General features: G+C 40.4%; 1 protein-coding gene across 1 annotated transcript in view; it reads right to left on the bottom strand.

Moving 5' to 3' along the window:
- The window catches only part of abch1 (ATP-binding cassette, sub-family H, member 1), a 58,605-nt gene that overhangs the window by 35,439 nt on the left and 5,223 nt on the right, over positions 1–17,943 (bottom strand). The window contains exons 3-9 of the mRNA XM_037123939.1: positions 16,513–16,592; positions 15,586–15,678; positions 11,879–11,958; positions 10,961–11,053; positions 7,175–7,254; positions 6,219–6,311; positions 2,436–2,515 (exon numbers count right to left, since the gene is read on the bottom strand). Of these exons, the coding sequence (XP_036979834.1) occupies positions 2,436–2,515; positions 6,219–6,261 (123 nt within the window). The 5' untranslated portion in view covers positions 6,262–6,311; positions 7,175–7,254; positions 10,961–11,053; ... (1 more) ...; positions 15,586–15,678; positions 16,513–16,592. The remainder of the gene's footprint in view (positions 1–2,435; positions 2,516–6,218; positions 6,312–7,174; positions 7,255–10,960; positions 11,054–11,878; positions 11,959–15,585; positions 15,679–16,512; positions 16,593–17,943) is intronic.

Raw genomic sequence — 17,943 nt, 5'->3', positions numbered from 1 at the left:
GGTTTTCTGCTCAGCTGGATGTGGTGCAGGTACATGATCAGCTGATGGTACTTGAGCTTACTTATTTGGTACTGGTGCACTTTAAAAAAAAAACAAAAAACAAGCTGTTGGTGTCCACGTAAGGGACTCACAACTGCTGAGTATTCCAGTAAAAAAAAAAAAAAAAAACAACATTTTTTGGTACGTGTGCTCAGAAAACCTCAACATATATTGTTTTTCCTTCCTGAAAGTTCCTGATCTCCTGATGATCCCACGTCTTTTGAAGAACAATCCTTAAAAACGATGATTCCTACTTTATTTGTTCTCCAACCCTTTAAAACGAAACTGAAAAACTGAATGTTATTCTCCTCTTGATTGTAATCTGATGATATGGAAATACTTTTGATGTTCACCTTTTATTTCTGATCCACTCGTCATAAAAAACAGGCGCCCCTCGGTTAAAAATTCAAGGCCGTCTGACGTAGGAGAAACGGTTTATTTGACCCTGCTTGTTGAACTCTGGATGTACATATTTATGAACGTGGCCTGTCGAGTAATCTGAGTTACAAGCAGAAAGCGTTTTGTTGTGCATGTAAGCTAGTACCTGGCATTTTCTATACATGAACAATTGAGGTGTTGCCAGTTTTTGCTCCAGTCACGCATGCTCTTTCTTTTCTTTTTTTTTTTTTTCACCAACTGTATCAGGTGCATTTTAAGGGCAGATTTCCCTTTGTGGTTTTATTTTCCTTTGACCTGTTTACCTTTTTTATAGCCTAGGGTTCCAGTTTAGTACAAATTTAAAAAGTCTTTAAACATTAGGATGCACAGAACAAAGATCTGGACTAAAGTATCTAAATCAGTTTATTCCCCACAAGTAGAACAGCACAGTGACTTTCTAAAAAAGAAAAAAAAAAGCGCTAACATGACTGTTGTGAGAACGACGACATCGTGATGTTCATTCACAGTATGAAAATAAGTAGAATAGGCTGATCTGTTGCTAAATGTGTCGTGTGGTTGTACAATCATCATCATTTCTATTTATTACAGTGTAAACCAGCAGGGTTGTGTGTGGTATCGTCATACCTACTGTATTGGTAAACGTACGATTTTATGCTGTTTATATGAAGGCATCTTGAAAAGTTTTTTTTTTTTTTTTAAATAACGATCAAAGTGTTTTGTTCTGGGCTCTCCATGTACGAAATATCACAAATTGTACTTTCCTGTGTGACACAAGGAAATGTGTGAAGTATCGGATCACAGTTTCTTTTCTTTCAACCGCAAAAAAAGGTTAGGCTCATTTTTGATTTGGGCGTTTTCTGGGATGTACCACGTCTGAAGATCGCAGGGCTGTTTGAGACTTTGAGCTGCTGAAAGTCTTTTCATATCACCAGGCATCATGTTGGCCTCCTCTGTTGGCTGCGCTTTGATCCAGTGTTTTATAGCTGAGCGGCTTTTTGTGGCAAACAGAAGAAATGGAGAAATAACATTCACGACATGTTGCAAATTCCCCAAATCCCCTGAGATGACCCTCGTTGAGAAGGTGCACTGGACCAGTGTTTAAATGAAGACAGTACATTCCACCGTTGTGTTAGACCTCCACAATTTATTATTATTTTTTTCTCCTAATGCTTTTGTAAAAACGGCTACTTTGCAAACCAATAAACTTCTCATCTTGGAAATGTTCTTGTGCTCGGATTCTCAACACTGACTATTCACTCAGACAACAAATAAAACATGTAGCTAACTTCCCAGACAAACTCAAGTGTGTGTCTGTGTGCGTGTGTATAAGTTCTTACTGAGGGAATTAACCAAATAAATTCATCAGTGACAAGAAACAAGTGTTTGAGAAAAGAAGGCTGTCTGTTAGTAATGAAATCAATAATCAATAAGCTACAGATAAAAAATGCACATATTTGAAAGTCACAGTGAACAGTTATGAATTAGATGAGCGACAGTTTTACTTAAATTACGTTACTGACTACATGACATTTTAAATAACCCTCCCGATCCCTGTATAAGTAAACCAAATGTGTTCAGTCCTGATAACATTTAGTGCTTTACAGACCAGTAATATGATTTTAAAGTGCAGACAACAATGAGGCTGCATAATGATCATATAAACTACTGTAGCTGCTCAAAATGACCATTTATCTGTCTGCTTGGTGAAATCACAGGCAGCACAGCAGATATATTTCATATCAGCTGCTGGTAAAACATTTTAAACCTCTCACTGAGCTGCTGTTAGCTCCATTCATGTGATAAGAGATGGAGAGAGGCTAACTTACTCAGACATTATTAAACACATGGTTTCTAAATCAGTCATTGCCAGAATAGGAATATATAATGGAGGTAATGGAAGCCCTGGTCTCCATTAAAAAAAGGTTTTATTATGTAAATAACCAGCAAAGACAACAGTGCCGACTGTCTGTGCAGGTGAAACCAGAGTCAACACACACCTGCAGCACCTGAAGGAGTTTCATCAGAAGACGGATCCTCAGTTTTCCTGCTTCAGGTCCTGTGGCGGCTCGTCTGTCACCTGCAGGAAGAGAAAGAAGAGCAGTGGTAGTTTGATGTCTCTTTGTGGAGGTTTTGTGTTGTTTTATGTTTGTTTGTTTTTAGAGGTTTTTGTGTTGTTTTTAGAGGTTTTTGTTTGTTTTAGGGGTTTTGTGTGTTTGTTTTTAGAGGTTTTTGTTTGTTTTTAGAGGTTTTGTGTGTTTGTTTTTAGAGGTTTTTGTTTGTTTTAGGGGTTTTGTGTGTTTGTTTTTAGAGGTTTTTGTTTGTTTTTAGAGGTTTTGTGTGTTTGTTTTTAGAGGTTTTTGTGTGTTTTTAAGGGATTTTGTGTTTGTTTTTAGAGGTTTTTGTTTGTTTTAGGGGTTTTGTGTGTTTGTTTTTAGAGGTTTTTGTTTGTTTTAGGGGTTTTGTGTGTTTGTTTTTAGAGGTTTTTGTTTGTTTTAGGGGTTTTGTGTGTTTGTTTTTAGAGGTTTTTGTTTGTTTTTAAGGGGTTTTGTGTTTGTTTTTAGAGGTTTTTGTTTGTTTTAGGGGTTTTGTGTGTTTGTTTTTAGAGGTTTTGTTTTTGTGGTAGTTGTTTGTCCTCCACAAAGAGAACTGGGTCTATTTTTGATGAGTTTTGAGTCTCTAACTCAGTTGTATTTAACCTGAAATCACTTTTCATAATTTATTTACATGGAGTTTTAATTTACTTTAATTTGGAAGAAAATTTGAACATTTACAGGTTTTGTTTTACTGAGAGGAAATATAAATAAGTCTGGTTACAGCGCCTAAATGCATTTATTTGATCTAATTCATAAAGTATTTAACATGTGTATACACTGAGAGTCACAACATTAGAACCATTAACAGGTGAAATGAATAACATGGATGATTTTGTTCCAACGCCATGTTCGGCTGTGAAGCCAGGAGTCCTAGCATTCATGTGGATGTCTCTTTGACAAACATCAGTCACCCAAACACAGCAGCAGACCAAGTACACCCCCTCATGGCAGCAGCACTCCTTGGTGGCAGTGCCCCCCCAGCAGGACAACGCGCCTGCAACGCTGCAAAAACTGCTCAGGAACGACCCGAGGAACGTGGGAAAGAGCTCAAGGTGTCAACCTGACCTCCAGATTCCCCAGATCTCAATCCACCTGAGCTTCCACTGGATGCAGTCAGAGCCAAGAACGATCCATGGGGGCCCCAACATGGATTGGAGTTGGTTCTGGCGCATCCAGCAGATGTTCAGCTGAAGTGGGATCTGGACAATGAAGAAGCCATTTTGAAGCCTTGGGTTCTTTGCCATGAGGGGGTGCAGTTGGTCTGAACGGTGTTTGGGTGGCTGGTGTTTGTCAAAGAGGCTCCACAGAAATGACAGAAGTCAAAGTTTCCCAGCAGAACATTTGATTGTAACAAGATGATCAATGCTCACTTCACTTGTCACTTGTTTTAATGCTGTGGCTGAACAGTGTAGATATACAAGTTAAATACCTGTCATATTTCGCATAAATTGAGTTTTTAACTATATTAATCATACTTTCACTGCACTTTGTCTAACAGCTTTAGTTACTAGTTACTTGGCAAACTTATATAAACAATATTAAATACTCGCTGATCAAACGTGATGTATTATTATAGATTAAGTTATGCAGCATTAAAAGCAGAAAGTTGAGAGCCAGTGTGCTGCATATGGAGGACAGTTATTAATCAATTGATTAATTGTTTAGGTCACTTTACTCATAAAGCAATTCAGACGCACTTTGTGTGCTATTAACAGGACTCAGAGAGTCGAGTTGTTAAAAGTGAGAAGACTTGTATTTTCATATACATTTTATTTCAAGATATATATATATTTTTTTTATATCCAGTAGCTGTAAAACATTCCTTGAATCCTGTGGGTTTTGAGGTGAGGCCTCAGTCTGCTCTGGTTGGTCGGTTCACACAAGCCTGGTTTGCCTAGCAGACAAACTAACAACTGGACTGCTGTTACTGAGCTTTTGTGCCTAGAACTCTACGGTGGTGAACTGGTTGTTGTATCTTAGTGCGCTCAACATTGTTTAGCTAACACTGTTAGCCTGAAAAGCTTCATACCGCGATGCTTCTCCAGCAAAACAACAACTTCCAAGGCTTCATAAAGATTATCAAGAACTCTCTGAATCTGTGCGCTCGAGTGGAGATGAACCTAAACTGAAAACAACCCTTCAATACAATCAGAGGGACACGGACAAACCAACAATCGCTCAAGCTGTTTGTAGCTATCAGTTCGCTACACTTCTACCAAGAACATGACCACAACAACTGCTTCCAAACAAAAAAACCTCCCCACAGCACAATCTGATAGTTATTAGTGGTCTGCTGGGCAGTGAGGCCGAGGGGCCTGTAACAGCTTTGTAATGATCTCTGCTTGGTGTTGTCAAGCAGGATGCTGTTGCACACAGTTGCAAAGAATTTGAATTCCTGCAATTTTTTTTTTTACATTTTGTTTTAGCACAGAGTTCAACATTATCTTCAAGCAAAGGCATCGCGCCCATACACACTGAACTCGCATGTTGAATCGTCATGGACAGTTGAGGGCAGAGATCCAAGCCGCTTTCGTGGCGTCAGGCTAGCTTCTACCGTGGCCCTGAGCATGTCCCTAGCCAGGCCGAGGCCCAAGCTAAACACGCACACTATGTGCACGCTTCTACCATACCATAGGTGTCTGAACATGAGGGACCTGTAAGTTGGCGGGATCGCACAAGGGCTCGTAAGATACGCTATTACCAATACCAGCGGCTGATCAAAGGCCTGACTACTGCCATTCATGGAAACCACATCTTACAGCTCCGATGGACTGCACTCGGGCATTTGCCATTGAAGATAGTTGAAGTCCGGTCAAGTTAAACTATAAATTACAATAACACCAGGTTTGCCTGGCAGACCACTAACAACTGTATTACTGCCACTGAACTTTTGTCCCTAGACAGATCTATACCACAAGGCCTCCAAAACAACACGTCTCCGCTCAGTTCTGATGGTGTTGTAGCTCTCACTTCACTGCACATCTACCACGAATAAGAACGGCAATGTTAACACCAGGCTCTGCTCAACATACTTTATATACTCAAAGGACAAAGACAAACCAACAACTGCTCAAGCAAAACCTTACACAGGCTGACAGAAATGAACATGGTTAACATGGCTCTGGTCGGGCGCCGCTTAGCTCGGTTGGTAGTGCAGCGGACCCAGGTTCGACTCCCGGCCCGGGTCCCTTTGCTGCGTGTCACTCCCCCTCTCTTACCCTGTTTCCTGTCACACTCTTCAGCTGTCCTATCAATAATAAAGCCAGAAAAAGGCCCCAAAAAAATACTTAAAAAAAAAACATGGCTCTGGTCATTCTGCTGCTGTTTGAAGCTCCGTTTGCTGCACCTCTACCATGAATGAGACGACAAGAACCGCTTCCAAACCAAAATCTTCACGACTGCACGTCAGAAACCGAATATGATCCTTATTAGTGGCCTGCTGGTCGAATAGACCGAGGCTCATGTTAATGTTGAATCTACCTAAAAGAAGCTGTCTATTTAAAATGTATAAGTCTTAGCTCAAAACCCACAAAGTGGAAGCTCAGCTGGATTGGGATCTATTCACCGACCTGTGAATGAGACTCGACGACCCTCTAGAAACATTTACTGATCCTAGAGTATTAATGAACAGCAGCTGGCAAATCTCACACTTCCTGCCTTTAACTTTTGCACCTCCACTGCACTGACCTTGTTGGATCAGGTGTCTGTCCTCTCCGGTGCTGATCACCATACAGGTCAGAGCTGCTCCACCTGAAGCTGAAGACAAGTCCCACTGTTCACCTGGAGAGAGGAGGAAGAACTTTAGTATAACATGATGACTACATGCATGTGTGTGTGTGTGTGTGTGTGTATATATATATATATATATATATATATATATATATATATATATATATATATATATATATATATATATATATTCTGATGATAGCAGTAACAAAGAAGATGTAATCAGATTACAGACACATCCGGCAAAAAGGGGATTTGTTACGGTATTATCATTTCATAATAAAGAGCATAACATCACTTCAGGAGTCTCACATCACTCTGCACTATAAAATCTGCTATAATCTGATTTAATAAATATGTTTTTTTTAAAGGTAAACCACAAGTAAACCAAATGTATTAAATCCTGAAAACATTTAGTGCTTTATAGACGAGCAATATGATTTTAAAGTCTATCTTTTTACAGACAGGGAGTCAGTGCAGTGATTTAAATGACACATCAAACCAGAACTGAGACAAACACACTGAATACATTCTGTGCAGGTTACAATGAGGCTGCATATTGTGTGTATAAACTACTTTAGCTGCTCGAAATAACCTTCTAGATGCTGACATACTAATATACTCAGACATTATAAACACAACACTTGGAGCCTGTTAGCTAACTGTGCTGTACTCACATATTCAGCTGTAAAGATGCTAATTTTAACAAGTTAACATCACACAGCAGGATAATGCCTTCAAGCTAACACTCTCCAACAGACACACGTTAGCTAACATGCAAACTTGTCTGTAAAAACACGACGACTGTTATTAATGAATGAACTGGAAGAAACAGGTCAATATCAAGAATATAACGTCTTTGTAAAGTTATGAGGTGGAGACATGCGCTTTTAAGATTTAACATTAACACACACCTGCAGCACCTGAAGGAGTTTCATCAGAAGACGGATCCTCAGTTTTCCTGCTTCAGGTCCTGTGGCGGCTCGTCTGTCACCTGCAGGAAGAGAAAGAAGAGCAGTGGTAGTTTGATGTCTCTTTGTGGAGGTTTTGTGTTGTTTTACGTTTGTCTGTTTGTTTTTGGTTTTTGTGTTGTTTTTGGAGGTTTTTGTTTGTTTTAGGGGTTTTGTGTGTTTGTTTTTAGAGGTTTTTGTGTTGTTTTTAGAGGTTTTGTGTGTTTGTTTGTTTTAGGGGTTTTGTGTGTTTGTTTTTAGAGGTTTTTGTGTTGTTTTTAGGGGTTTTGTGTGTTTGTTTTTAGAGGTTTTTGTTTGTTTTTAGAGGTTTTTGTTTGTTTTAGGGGTTTTGTGCGTTTGTTTTTAGAGGTTTTTGTGTTGTTTTTAGAGGTTTTGTGTGTTTGTTTTTAGAGGTTTTTGTTTGTTTTAGGGGTTTTGTGTGTTTGTTTTTAGAGGTTTTTGTGTTGTTTTTAGAGGTTTTGTGTGTTTGTTTGTTTTAGGGGTTTTGTGTGTTGGTTTTTAGAGGTTTTGTGTGTCTGTGCAGGTTTTTATTGTTTTTAGAGGTTTTGTTTGTGTGTCGAGGTTTTGTTTTTGTGGTAGTTGTTTGTCCTCCACAAAGAGAACTGGGTCTATTTTTGATGAGTTTTGAGTCTCTAACTCAGTTGTATTTAACCTGAAATCACTTTTCATCATTTATTTATATGGAGTTTTAATTTAATTTGTAAGTAAATTTGAACATTTACAGGTTTTGTTTTACTGAGAGGAAATATAAATAAGTCTGGTTACAGTGCCTAAATGCATTTATTTGATCTAATTCATAAAGTATTTAACATGTGTATACACTGAGAGTCACAACATTAGAACCATTAACAGGTGAAATGAATAACATGGATGATTTTGTTCCAACGCCATGTTCGGCTGTGAAACCAGGAGTCCTGGCATTCATGTGGATGTCTCTTTGACAAACATCAGTCATCCAAATACAGCAGCAGACCAAGTACACCCCCTCATGGCAGCAGCACTCCTTGGTGGCAGTGCCCCCCCAGCAGGACAACGCGCCTGCAACGCTGCAAAAACTGCTCAGGAACGACCCGAGGAACGTGGGAAAGAGCTCAAGGTGTCAACCTGACCTCCAGATTCCCCAGATCTCAATCCACCTGAGCTTCCACTGGATGCAGTCAGAGCCAAGAACGATCCATGGGGGCCCCAACATGGATTGGAGTTGGTTCTGGCGCATCCAGCAGATGTTCAGCTGAAGTGGGATCTGGACAATGAAGAAGCCATTTTGAAGCCTTGGGTTCTTTGCCATGAGGGGGTGCAGTTGGTCTGAACGGTGTTTGGGTGGCTGGTGTTTGTCAAAGAGAATCCACAGAAATGACAGAAGTCAAAGTTTCCCAGCAGAACATTTGATTGTAACAAGATGATCAATGCTCACTTCACTTGTCAGTTGTTTTAATGCTGTGGCTGAACAGTGTAGATATACAAGTTAAATACCTGTCATATTTTGCATAAATTGAGTTTTTAACTATATTAATCATACTTTCACTGCACTTTGTCTAACAGCTTTAGTTACTAGTTACTTTGCAAACTTATATAAACAATATTAAATACTCGCTGATCAAACGTGATGTATTATTATAGATTAAGTTATGCAGCATTAAAAGCAGAAAGTTGAGAGCCAGTGTGCTGCATATGGAGGACAGTTATTAATCAATTGATTAATTGTTTAGGTCACTTTACTCATAAAGCAATTCAGACGCACTTTGTGTGCTATTAACAGGACTCAGAGAGTCGAGTTGTTAAAAGTGAGAAGACTTGTATTTTCATATACATTTTATTTCAAGATATATATATTTTTTTATATCCAGTAGCTGTAAAACATTCCTTGAATCCTGTGGGTTTTGAGGCGAGGCCTCAGTCTGCTCTGGTTGGTCGGTTCACACAAGCCTGGTTTGCCTAGCAGACAAACTAACAACTGGACTGCTGTTACTGAACTTTTGTGCCTAGAACTCTACGGTGGTGAACTGGTTGTTGTAGCTTAGTGCGCTCAACATTGTTTAGCTAACACTGTTAGCCTGAAAAGCTTCATACCGCGATGCTTCTCCAGCAAAACAACAACTTCCAAGGCTTCATAAAGATTATCAAGAACTCTCTGAATCTGTGCGCTCGAGTGGAGATGAACCTAAACTGAAAACAACCCTTCAATACAATCAAAAGGACGCAGACAAACTAACAATCGCTCAAGCTGTTTGTAGCTATCAGTTCGCTACACTTCTACCAAGAACATGACCACAACAACTGCTTCCAAACAAAAAAACCTCACCACAGCACAATCGGATAGTTATTAGTGGTCTGCTGGGCAGTGAGGCCGAGGGGCCTGTAACAGCTTTGTAATGATCTCTGCTTGGTGTTGTCAAGCAGGATGCTGTTGCACACAGTTGCAAAGAATTTGAATTCCTGCAATTTTTTTTTTACATTTTGTTTTAGCACAGAGTTCAACATTATCTTCAAGCAAAGGCATCGCGCCCATACACACTGAACTCGCATGTTGAATCGTCATGGACAGTTGAGGGCAGAGATCCAAGCCGCTTTCGTGGCGTCAGGCTAGCTTCTACCGTGGCCCTGAGCATGTCCCTAGCCAGGCCGAGGCCCAAGCTAAACACGCACACTATGTGCACGCTTCTACCATACCATAGGTGTCTGAACATGAGGGACCTGTAAGTTGGCGGGATCGCACAAGGGCTCGTAAGATACGCTATTACCAATACCAGCGGCTGATCAAAGGCCTGACTACTGCCATTCATGGAAACCACATCTTACAGCTCCGATGGACTGCACTCGGGCATTTGCCATTGAAGATAGTTGAAGTCCGGTCAAGTTAAACCTATAAATTACAATAACACCAGGTTTGCCTGGCAGACCACTAACAACTGTATTACTGCCACTGAACTTTTGTCCCTAGACAGATCTATACCACAAGGCCTCCAAAACAACACGTCTCCGCTCAGTTCTGATGGTGTTGTAGCTCTCACTTCACTGCACATCTACCACGAATAAGAACGGCAATGTTAACACCAGGCTCTGCTCAACATACTTTATATACTCAAAGGACAAAGACAAACTAACAACTGCTCAAGCAAAATCTTACACAGGCTGACAGAAATGAACATGGTTAACATGGCTCTGGTCGGGCGCCGCTTAGCTCGGTTGGTAGTGCAGCGGACCCAGGTTCGACTCCCGGCCCGGGTCCCTTTGCTGCGTGTCACTCCCCCTCTCTTACCCTGTTTCCTGTCACACTCTTCAGCTGTCCTATCAATAATAAAGCCAGAAAAAGGCCCCAAAAAAAAATTTAAAAAAAAAAACATGGCTCTGGTCATTCTGCTGGTGTTTGAAGCTCCGTTTGCTGCACCTCTACCATGAATGAGACGACAAGAACCGCTTCCAAACCAAAATCTTCACGACTGCACGTCAGAAACCGAATATGATCCTTATTAGTGGCCTGCTGGTCGAATAGACCGAGGCTCATGTTAATGTTGAATCTACCTAAAAGAAGCTGTCTATTTAAAATGTATAAGTCTTAGCTCAAAACCCACAAAGTGGAAGCTCAGCTGGATTGGGATCTATTCACCGACCTGTGAATGAGACTCGACGACCCTCTAGAAACATTTACTGATCCTAGAGTATTAATGAACAGCAGCTGGCAAATCTCACACTTTCTGCCTTTAACTTTTGCACCTCCACTGCACTGACCTTGTTGGATCAGGTGTCTGTCCTCTCCGGTGCTGATCACCATACAGGTCAGAGCTGCTCCACCTGAAGCTGAAGACAAGTCCCACTGTTCACCTGGAGAGAGGAGGAAGAACTTTAGAATAACATGATGACTACATGCATGTGTGTGTGTGTGTGTTTGCGTATATATATATTCTGATGATAGCAGTAACAAAGAAGATGTAATCAGATTACAGACACATCCGGCAAAAAGGGGATTTGTTACAGTGTTATCATTTCATAATAAAGAATGGTATAGCAGTCTGTAACCATGTGCATGACATCGCTTCAGGAGTCTCACATCACTCTGCACTATAAAATCTGCTACAATCTGATTTAATAAATATGTTTTTTAAGGTAAACCAAATGTAAAACAAATGTATTAAATCCTGAAAACATTTAGTGCTTTATAGATGAGCAATATGATTTTAAAGTCTATCTTTTTACAGACAGGGAGTCAGTGCAGTGATTTAAATGACACATCAAACCAGAACTGAGACAAACACACTGAATCCATTCTGTGCAGGTTACAATGAGGCTGCATATTGTGTGTATAAACTACTTTAGCTGCTCAAAATAACCTTCTAGATGCTGACATACTAATATACTCAGACATTATAAACACAACACTTGGAGCCTGTTAGCTAACTGTGCTGTACTCACATATTCAGCTGTAAAGATGCTAATTTTAACAAGTTAACATCACACAGCAGGATAATGCCTTCAAGCTAACACTCTCCAACAGACACACGTTAGCTAACATGCAAACTTGTCTGTAAAAACACGACGACTGTTATTAATGAATGAACTGGAAGAAACAGGTCAATATCAAGAATATAACGTCTTTGTAAAGTTATGAGGTGGAGACATGCGCTTTTAAGATTTAACATTAACACACACCTGCAGCACCTGAAGGAGTTTCATCAGAAGACGGATCCTCAGTTTTCCTGCTTCAGGTCCTGTGGCGGCTCGTCTGTCACCTGCAGGAAGAGAAAGAAGAGCAGTGGTAGTTTGATGTCTCTTTGTGGAGGTTTTGTGTTGTTTTACGTTTGTCTGTTTGTGTTTGGTTTTTGTGTTGTTTTTGGAGGTTTTTGTTTGTTTTAGGGGTTTTGTGTGTTTGTTTTTAGAGGTTTCTGTTTGTTTTTAGAGGTTTTTGTTTGTTTTTAGAGGTTTTTTTTGTTTTAGGGGTTTTGTGCGTTTGTTTTTAGAGGTTTTTGTGTTGTTTTTAGAGGTTTTGTGCGTTTGTTTTTAGAGGTTTTTGTTTGTTTTAGGGGTTTTGTGTGTTTGTTTTTAGAGGTTTTTGTGTTGTTTTTAGAGGTTTTGTGTGTTTGTTTTTAGAGGTTTTTGTTTGTTTTAGGGGTTTTGTGTGTTGGTTTTTAGAGGTTTTGTGTGTCTGTGCAGGTTTTTATTGTTTTTAGAGGTTTTGTTTGTGTGTCGAGGTTTTGTTTTTGTGGTAGTTGTTTGTCCTCCACAAAGAGAACTGGGTCTATTTTTGATGAGTTTTGAGTCTCTAACTCAGTTGTATTTAACCTGAAATCACTTTTCATCATTTATTTACATGGAGTTTTAATTTAATTTGTAAGTAAATTTGAACATTTACAGGTTTTGTTTTACTGAGAGGAAATATAAATAAGTCTGGTTACAGAGCCTAAATGCATTTATTTGATCTAATTCATAAAGTATTTAACATGTGTATACACTGAGAGTCACAACATTAGAACCATTAACAGGTGAAATGAATAACATGGATGATTTTGTTCCAACGCCATGTTCGGCTGTGAAGCCAGGAGTCCTGGCATTCATGTGGATGTCTCTTTGACAAACATCAGTCACCCAAACACAGCAGCAGACCAAGTACACCCCCTCATGGCAGCAGCACTCCTTGGTGGCAGTGCCCCCCCAGCAGGACAACGCGCCTGCAACGCTGCAAAAACTGCTCAGGAACGACCCGAGGAACGTGGGAAAGAGCTCAAGGTGTCAACCTGACCTCCAGATTCCCCAGATCTCAATCCACCTGAGCTTCCACTGGATGCAGTCAGAGCCAAGAACGATCCATGGGGGCCCCAACATGGATTGGAGTTGGTTCTGGCGCATCCAGCAGATGTTCAGCTGAAGTGGGATCTGGACAATGAAGAAGCCATTTTGAAGCCTTGGGTTCTTTGCCATGAGGGGGTGCAGTTGGTCTGAACGGTGTTTGGGTGGCTGGTGTTTGTCAAAGAGAATCCACAGAAATGACAGAAGTCAAAGTTTCCCAGCAGAACATTTGATTGTAACAAGATGATCAATGCTCACTTCACTTGTCAGTTGTTTTAATGCTGTGGCTGAACAGTGTAGATATACAAGTTAAATACCTGTCATATTTCGCATAAATTGAGTTTTTAACTATATTAATCATACTTTCACTGCACTTTGTCTAACAGCTTTAGTTACTCGTTACTTTGCAAACTTATATAAACAATATTAAATACTCGCTGATCAAACGTGATGTATTATTATAGATTAAGTTATGCAGCATTAAAAGCAGAAAGTTGAGAGCCAGTGTGCTGCATATGGAGGACAGTTATTAATCAATTGATTAATTGTTTAGGTCACTTTACTCATAAAGCAATTCAGACGCACTTTGTGTGCTATTAACAGGACTCAGAGAGTCGAGTTGTTAAAAGTGAGAAGACTTGTATTTTCATATACATTTTATTTCAAGATATATATATTTTTTTATATCCAGTAGCTGTAAAAACATTCCTTGAATCCTGTGGGTTTTGAGGCGAGGCCTCAGTCTGCTCTGGTTGGTCGGTTCACACAAGCCTGGTTTGCCTAGCAGACAAACTAACAACTGGACTGCTGTTACTGAACTTTTGTGCCTAGAACTCTACGGTGGTGAACTGGTTGTTGTAGCTTAGTGCGCTCAACATTGTTTAGCTAACACTGTTAGCCTGAAAAGCTTCATACCGCGATGCTTCTCCAGCAAAACAACAACTTCCAAGGCTTCATAAAGATTATCAAGAACTCTCTGAATCTGTGCGCTCGAGTGGAGATGAACCTAAACTGAAAACAACCCTTCAATACAATCAGAGGGACACGGACAAACCAACAATCGCTCAAGCTGTTTGTAGCTATCAGTTCGCTACACTTCTACCAAGAACATGACCACAACAACTGCTTCCAAACAAAAAAACCTCACCACAGCACAATCGGATAGTTATTAGTGGTCTGCTGGGCAGTGAGGCCGAGGGGCCTGTAACAGCTTTGTAATGATCTCTGCTTGGTGTTGTCAAGCAGGATGCTGTTGCACACAGTTGCAAAGAATTTGAATTCCTGCAATTTTTTTTTTACATTTTGTTTTAGCACAGAGTTCAACATTATCTTCAAGCAAAGGCATCGCGCCCATACACACTGAACTCGCATGTTGAATCGTCATGGACAGATGAGGGCAGAGATCCAAGCCGCTTTCGTGGCGTCAGGCTAGCTTCTACCGTGGCCCTGAGCATGTCCCTAGCCAGGCCGAGGCCCAAGCTAAACACGCACACTATGTGCACGCTTCTACCATACCATAGGTGTCTGAACATGAGGGACCTGTAAGTTGGCGGGATCGCACAAGGGCTCGTAAGATACGCTATTACCAATACCAGCGGCTGATCAAAGGCCTGACTACTGCCATTCATGGAAACCACATCTTACAGCTCCGATGGACTGCACTCGGGCATTTGCCATTGAAGATAGTTGAAGTCCGGTCAAGTTAAACCTATAAATTACAATAACACCAGGTTTGCCTGGCAGACCACTAACAACTGTATTACTGCCACTGAACTTTTGTCCCTAGACAGATCTATACCACAAGGCCTCCAAAACAACACGTCTCCGCTCAGTTCTGATGGTGTTGTAGCTCTCACTTCACTGCACATCTACCACGAATAAGAACGGCAATGTTAACACCAGGCTCTGCTCAACATACTTTATATACTCAAAGGACAAAGACAAACTAACAACTGCTCAAGCAAAACCTTACACAGGCTGACAGAAATGAACATGGTTAACATGGCTCTGGTCGGGCGCCGCTTAGCTCGGTTGGTAGTGCAGCGGACCCAGGTTCGACTCCCGGCCCGGGTCCCTTTGCTGCGTGTCACTCCCCCTCTCTTACCCTGTTTCCTGTCACGCTCTTCAGCTGTCCTATCAATAATAAAGCCAGAAAAAGGCCCCAAAAAAATACTTAAAAAAAAAACATGGCTCTGGTCATTCTGCTGGTGTTTGAAGCTCCGTTTGCTGCACCTCTACCATGAATGAGACGACAAGAACCGCTTCCAAAACAAAATCTTCACGACTGCACATCAGAAACCGAATATGATCCTTATTACTGGCCTGCTGGTCGAATAGACCGAGGCTCATGTTAATGTTGAATCTACCTAAAAGAAGCTGTCTATTTAAAATGTATAAGTCTTAGCTCAAAACCCACAAAGTGGAAGCTCAGCTGGATTGGGATCTATTCACCGACCTGTGAATGAGACTCGACGACCCTCTAGAATTATTTACTGATCCTAGAGTATTAATGAACAGCAGCTGGCAAATCTCACACTTTCTGCCTTTAACTTTTGCACCTCCACTGCACTGACCTTGTTGGATCAGGTGTCTGTCCTCTCCGGTGCTGATCACCATACAGGTCAGAGCTGCTCCACCTGAAGCTGAAGACAAGTCCCACTGTTCACCTGGAGAGAGGAGGAAGAACTTTAGTATAACATGATGACTACATGCATGTGTGTGTGTGTGTGTGTGTGTTTGCGTATATATATACTGCACTGCACTGCATATATATATATATATTCTGATGATAGCAGTAACAAAGAAGATGTAATCAGATTACAGACACATCCGGCAAAAAGGGGATTTGTTACAGTATTATCATTTCATAATAAAGAGCATAACATCACTTCAGGAGTCTCACATCACTCTGCACTATAAAATCTGCTATAATCTGATTTAATAAATATGTTTTTTAAAGGTAAACCACAAGTAAACCAAATGTATTAAATCCTGAAAACATTTAGTGCTTTATAGACGAGCAATATGATTTTAAAGTCTATCTTTTTACAGACAGGGAGTCAGTGCAGTGATTTAAATGACATCAAACCAGAACTGAGACAAACACACTGAATACATTCTGTGCAGGTTACAATGAGGCTGCATATTGTGTGTATAAACTACTTTAGCTGCTCAAAATAACCTTCTAGATGCTGACAAACTAATATACTCAGACATTATAAACACAACACTTGGAGCCTGTTAGCTAACTGTGCTGTACGCACATATTCAGCTGTAAAGATGCTAATTTTAACAAGTGAACATCACACAGCAGGATAATGCCTTCAAGCTAACACTCTCCAACAGACACACGTTAGCTAACATGCAAACTTGTCTGTAAAAACACGACGACTGTTATTAATGAATGAACTGGAAGAAACAGGTCAATATCAAGAATATAACGTCTTTGTAAAGTTATGAGGTGGAGACATGCGCTTTTAAGATTTAACATTAACACACACCTGCAGCACCTGAAGGAGTTTCATCAGAAGACGGATCCTCAGTTTTCCTGCTTCAGGTCCTGTGGCGGCTCGTCTGTCACCTGCAGGAAGAGAAAGAAGAGCAGTGGTAGTTTGATGTCTCTTTGTGGAGGTTTTGTGTTGTTTTACGTTTGTCTGTTTGTTTTTGGTTTTTGTGTTGTTTTTAGAGGTTTTTGTTTGTTTTAGGGGTTTTGTGTGTTTGTTTTTAGAGGTTTTTGTGTTGTTTTTAGAGGTTTTGGTTTGTTCTTAGAGGTTTTTGTTTGTTTTAGAGGTTTTTGTTTGTTTTAGAGGTTTTGTGTGTTTGTTTTTAGAGGTTTTTGTTTGTTTTAGGGGTTTTGTGTGTTTGTTTTTAGAGGTTTTTGTGTTGTTTTTAGAGGTTTTGTGTGTTTGTTTTTAGAGGTTTTTGTGTTGTTTTTAGAGGTTTTGTGTGTTTGTTTGTTTTAGGGGTTTTGTGTGTTGGTTTTTAGAGGTTTTGTGTGTCTGTGCAGGTTTTTATTGTTTTTAGAGGTTTTGTTTGTGTGTCGAGGTTTTGTTTTTGTGGTAGTTGTTTGTCCTCCACAAAGAGAACTGGGTCTATTTTTGATGAGTTTTGAGTCTCTAACTCAGTTGTATTTAACCTGAAATCACTTTTCATCATTTATTTATATGGAGTTTTAATTTAATTTGTAAGTAAATTTGAACATTTACAGGTTTTGTTTTACTGAGAGGAAATATAAATAAGTCTGGTTACAGAGCCTAAATGCATTTATTTGATCTAATTCATAAAGTATTTAACATGTGTATACACTGAGAGTCACAACATTAGAACCATTAACAGGTGAAATGAATAACATGGATGATTTTGTTCCAACGCCATGTTCGGCTGTGAAACCAGGAGTCCTGGCATTCATGTGGATGTCTCTTTGACAAACATCAGTCACCCAAACACAGCAGCAGACCAAGTACACCCCCTCATGGCAGCAGCACTCCTTGGTGGCAGTGCCCCCCCAGCAGGACAACGCGCCTGCAACGCTGCAAAAACTGCTCAGGAACGACCCGAGGAACGTGGGAAAGAGCTCAAGGTGTCAACCTGACCTCCAGATTCCCCAGATCTCAATCCACCTGAGCTTCCACTGGATGCAGTCAGAGCCAAGAACGATCCATGGGGGCCCCAACATGGATTGGAGTTGGTTCTGGCGCATCCAGCAGATGTTCAGCTGAAGTGGGATCTGGACAATGAAGAAGCCATTTTGAAGCCTTGGGTTCTTTGCCATGAGGGGGTGCAGTTGGTCTGAACGGTGTTTGGGTGGCTGGTGTTTGTCAAAGAGAATCCACAGAAATGACAGAAGTCAAAGTTTCCCAGCAGAACATTTGATTGTAACAAGATGATCAATGCTCACTTCACTTGTCAGTTGTTTTAATGCTGTGGCTGAA

Source organism: Acanthopagrus latus, chromosome 15 (assembly GCF_904848185.1).
Source record: "Acanthopagrus latus isolate v.2019 chromosome 15, fAcaLat1.1, whole genome shotgun sequence".
Classification (NCBI taxonomy): domain Eukaryota; kingdom Metazoa; phylum Chordata; class Actinopteri; order Spariformes; family Sparidae; genus Acanthopagrus; species Acanthopagrus latus.
This window is presented reverse-complemented; position numbering and strand designations above follow the sequence as displayed.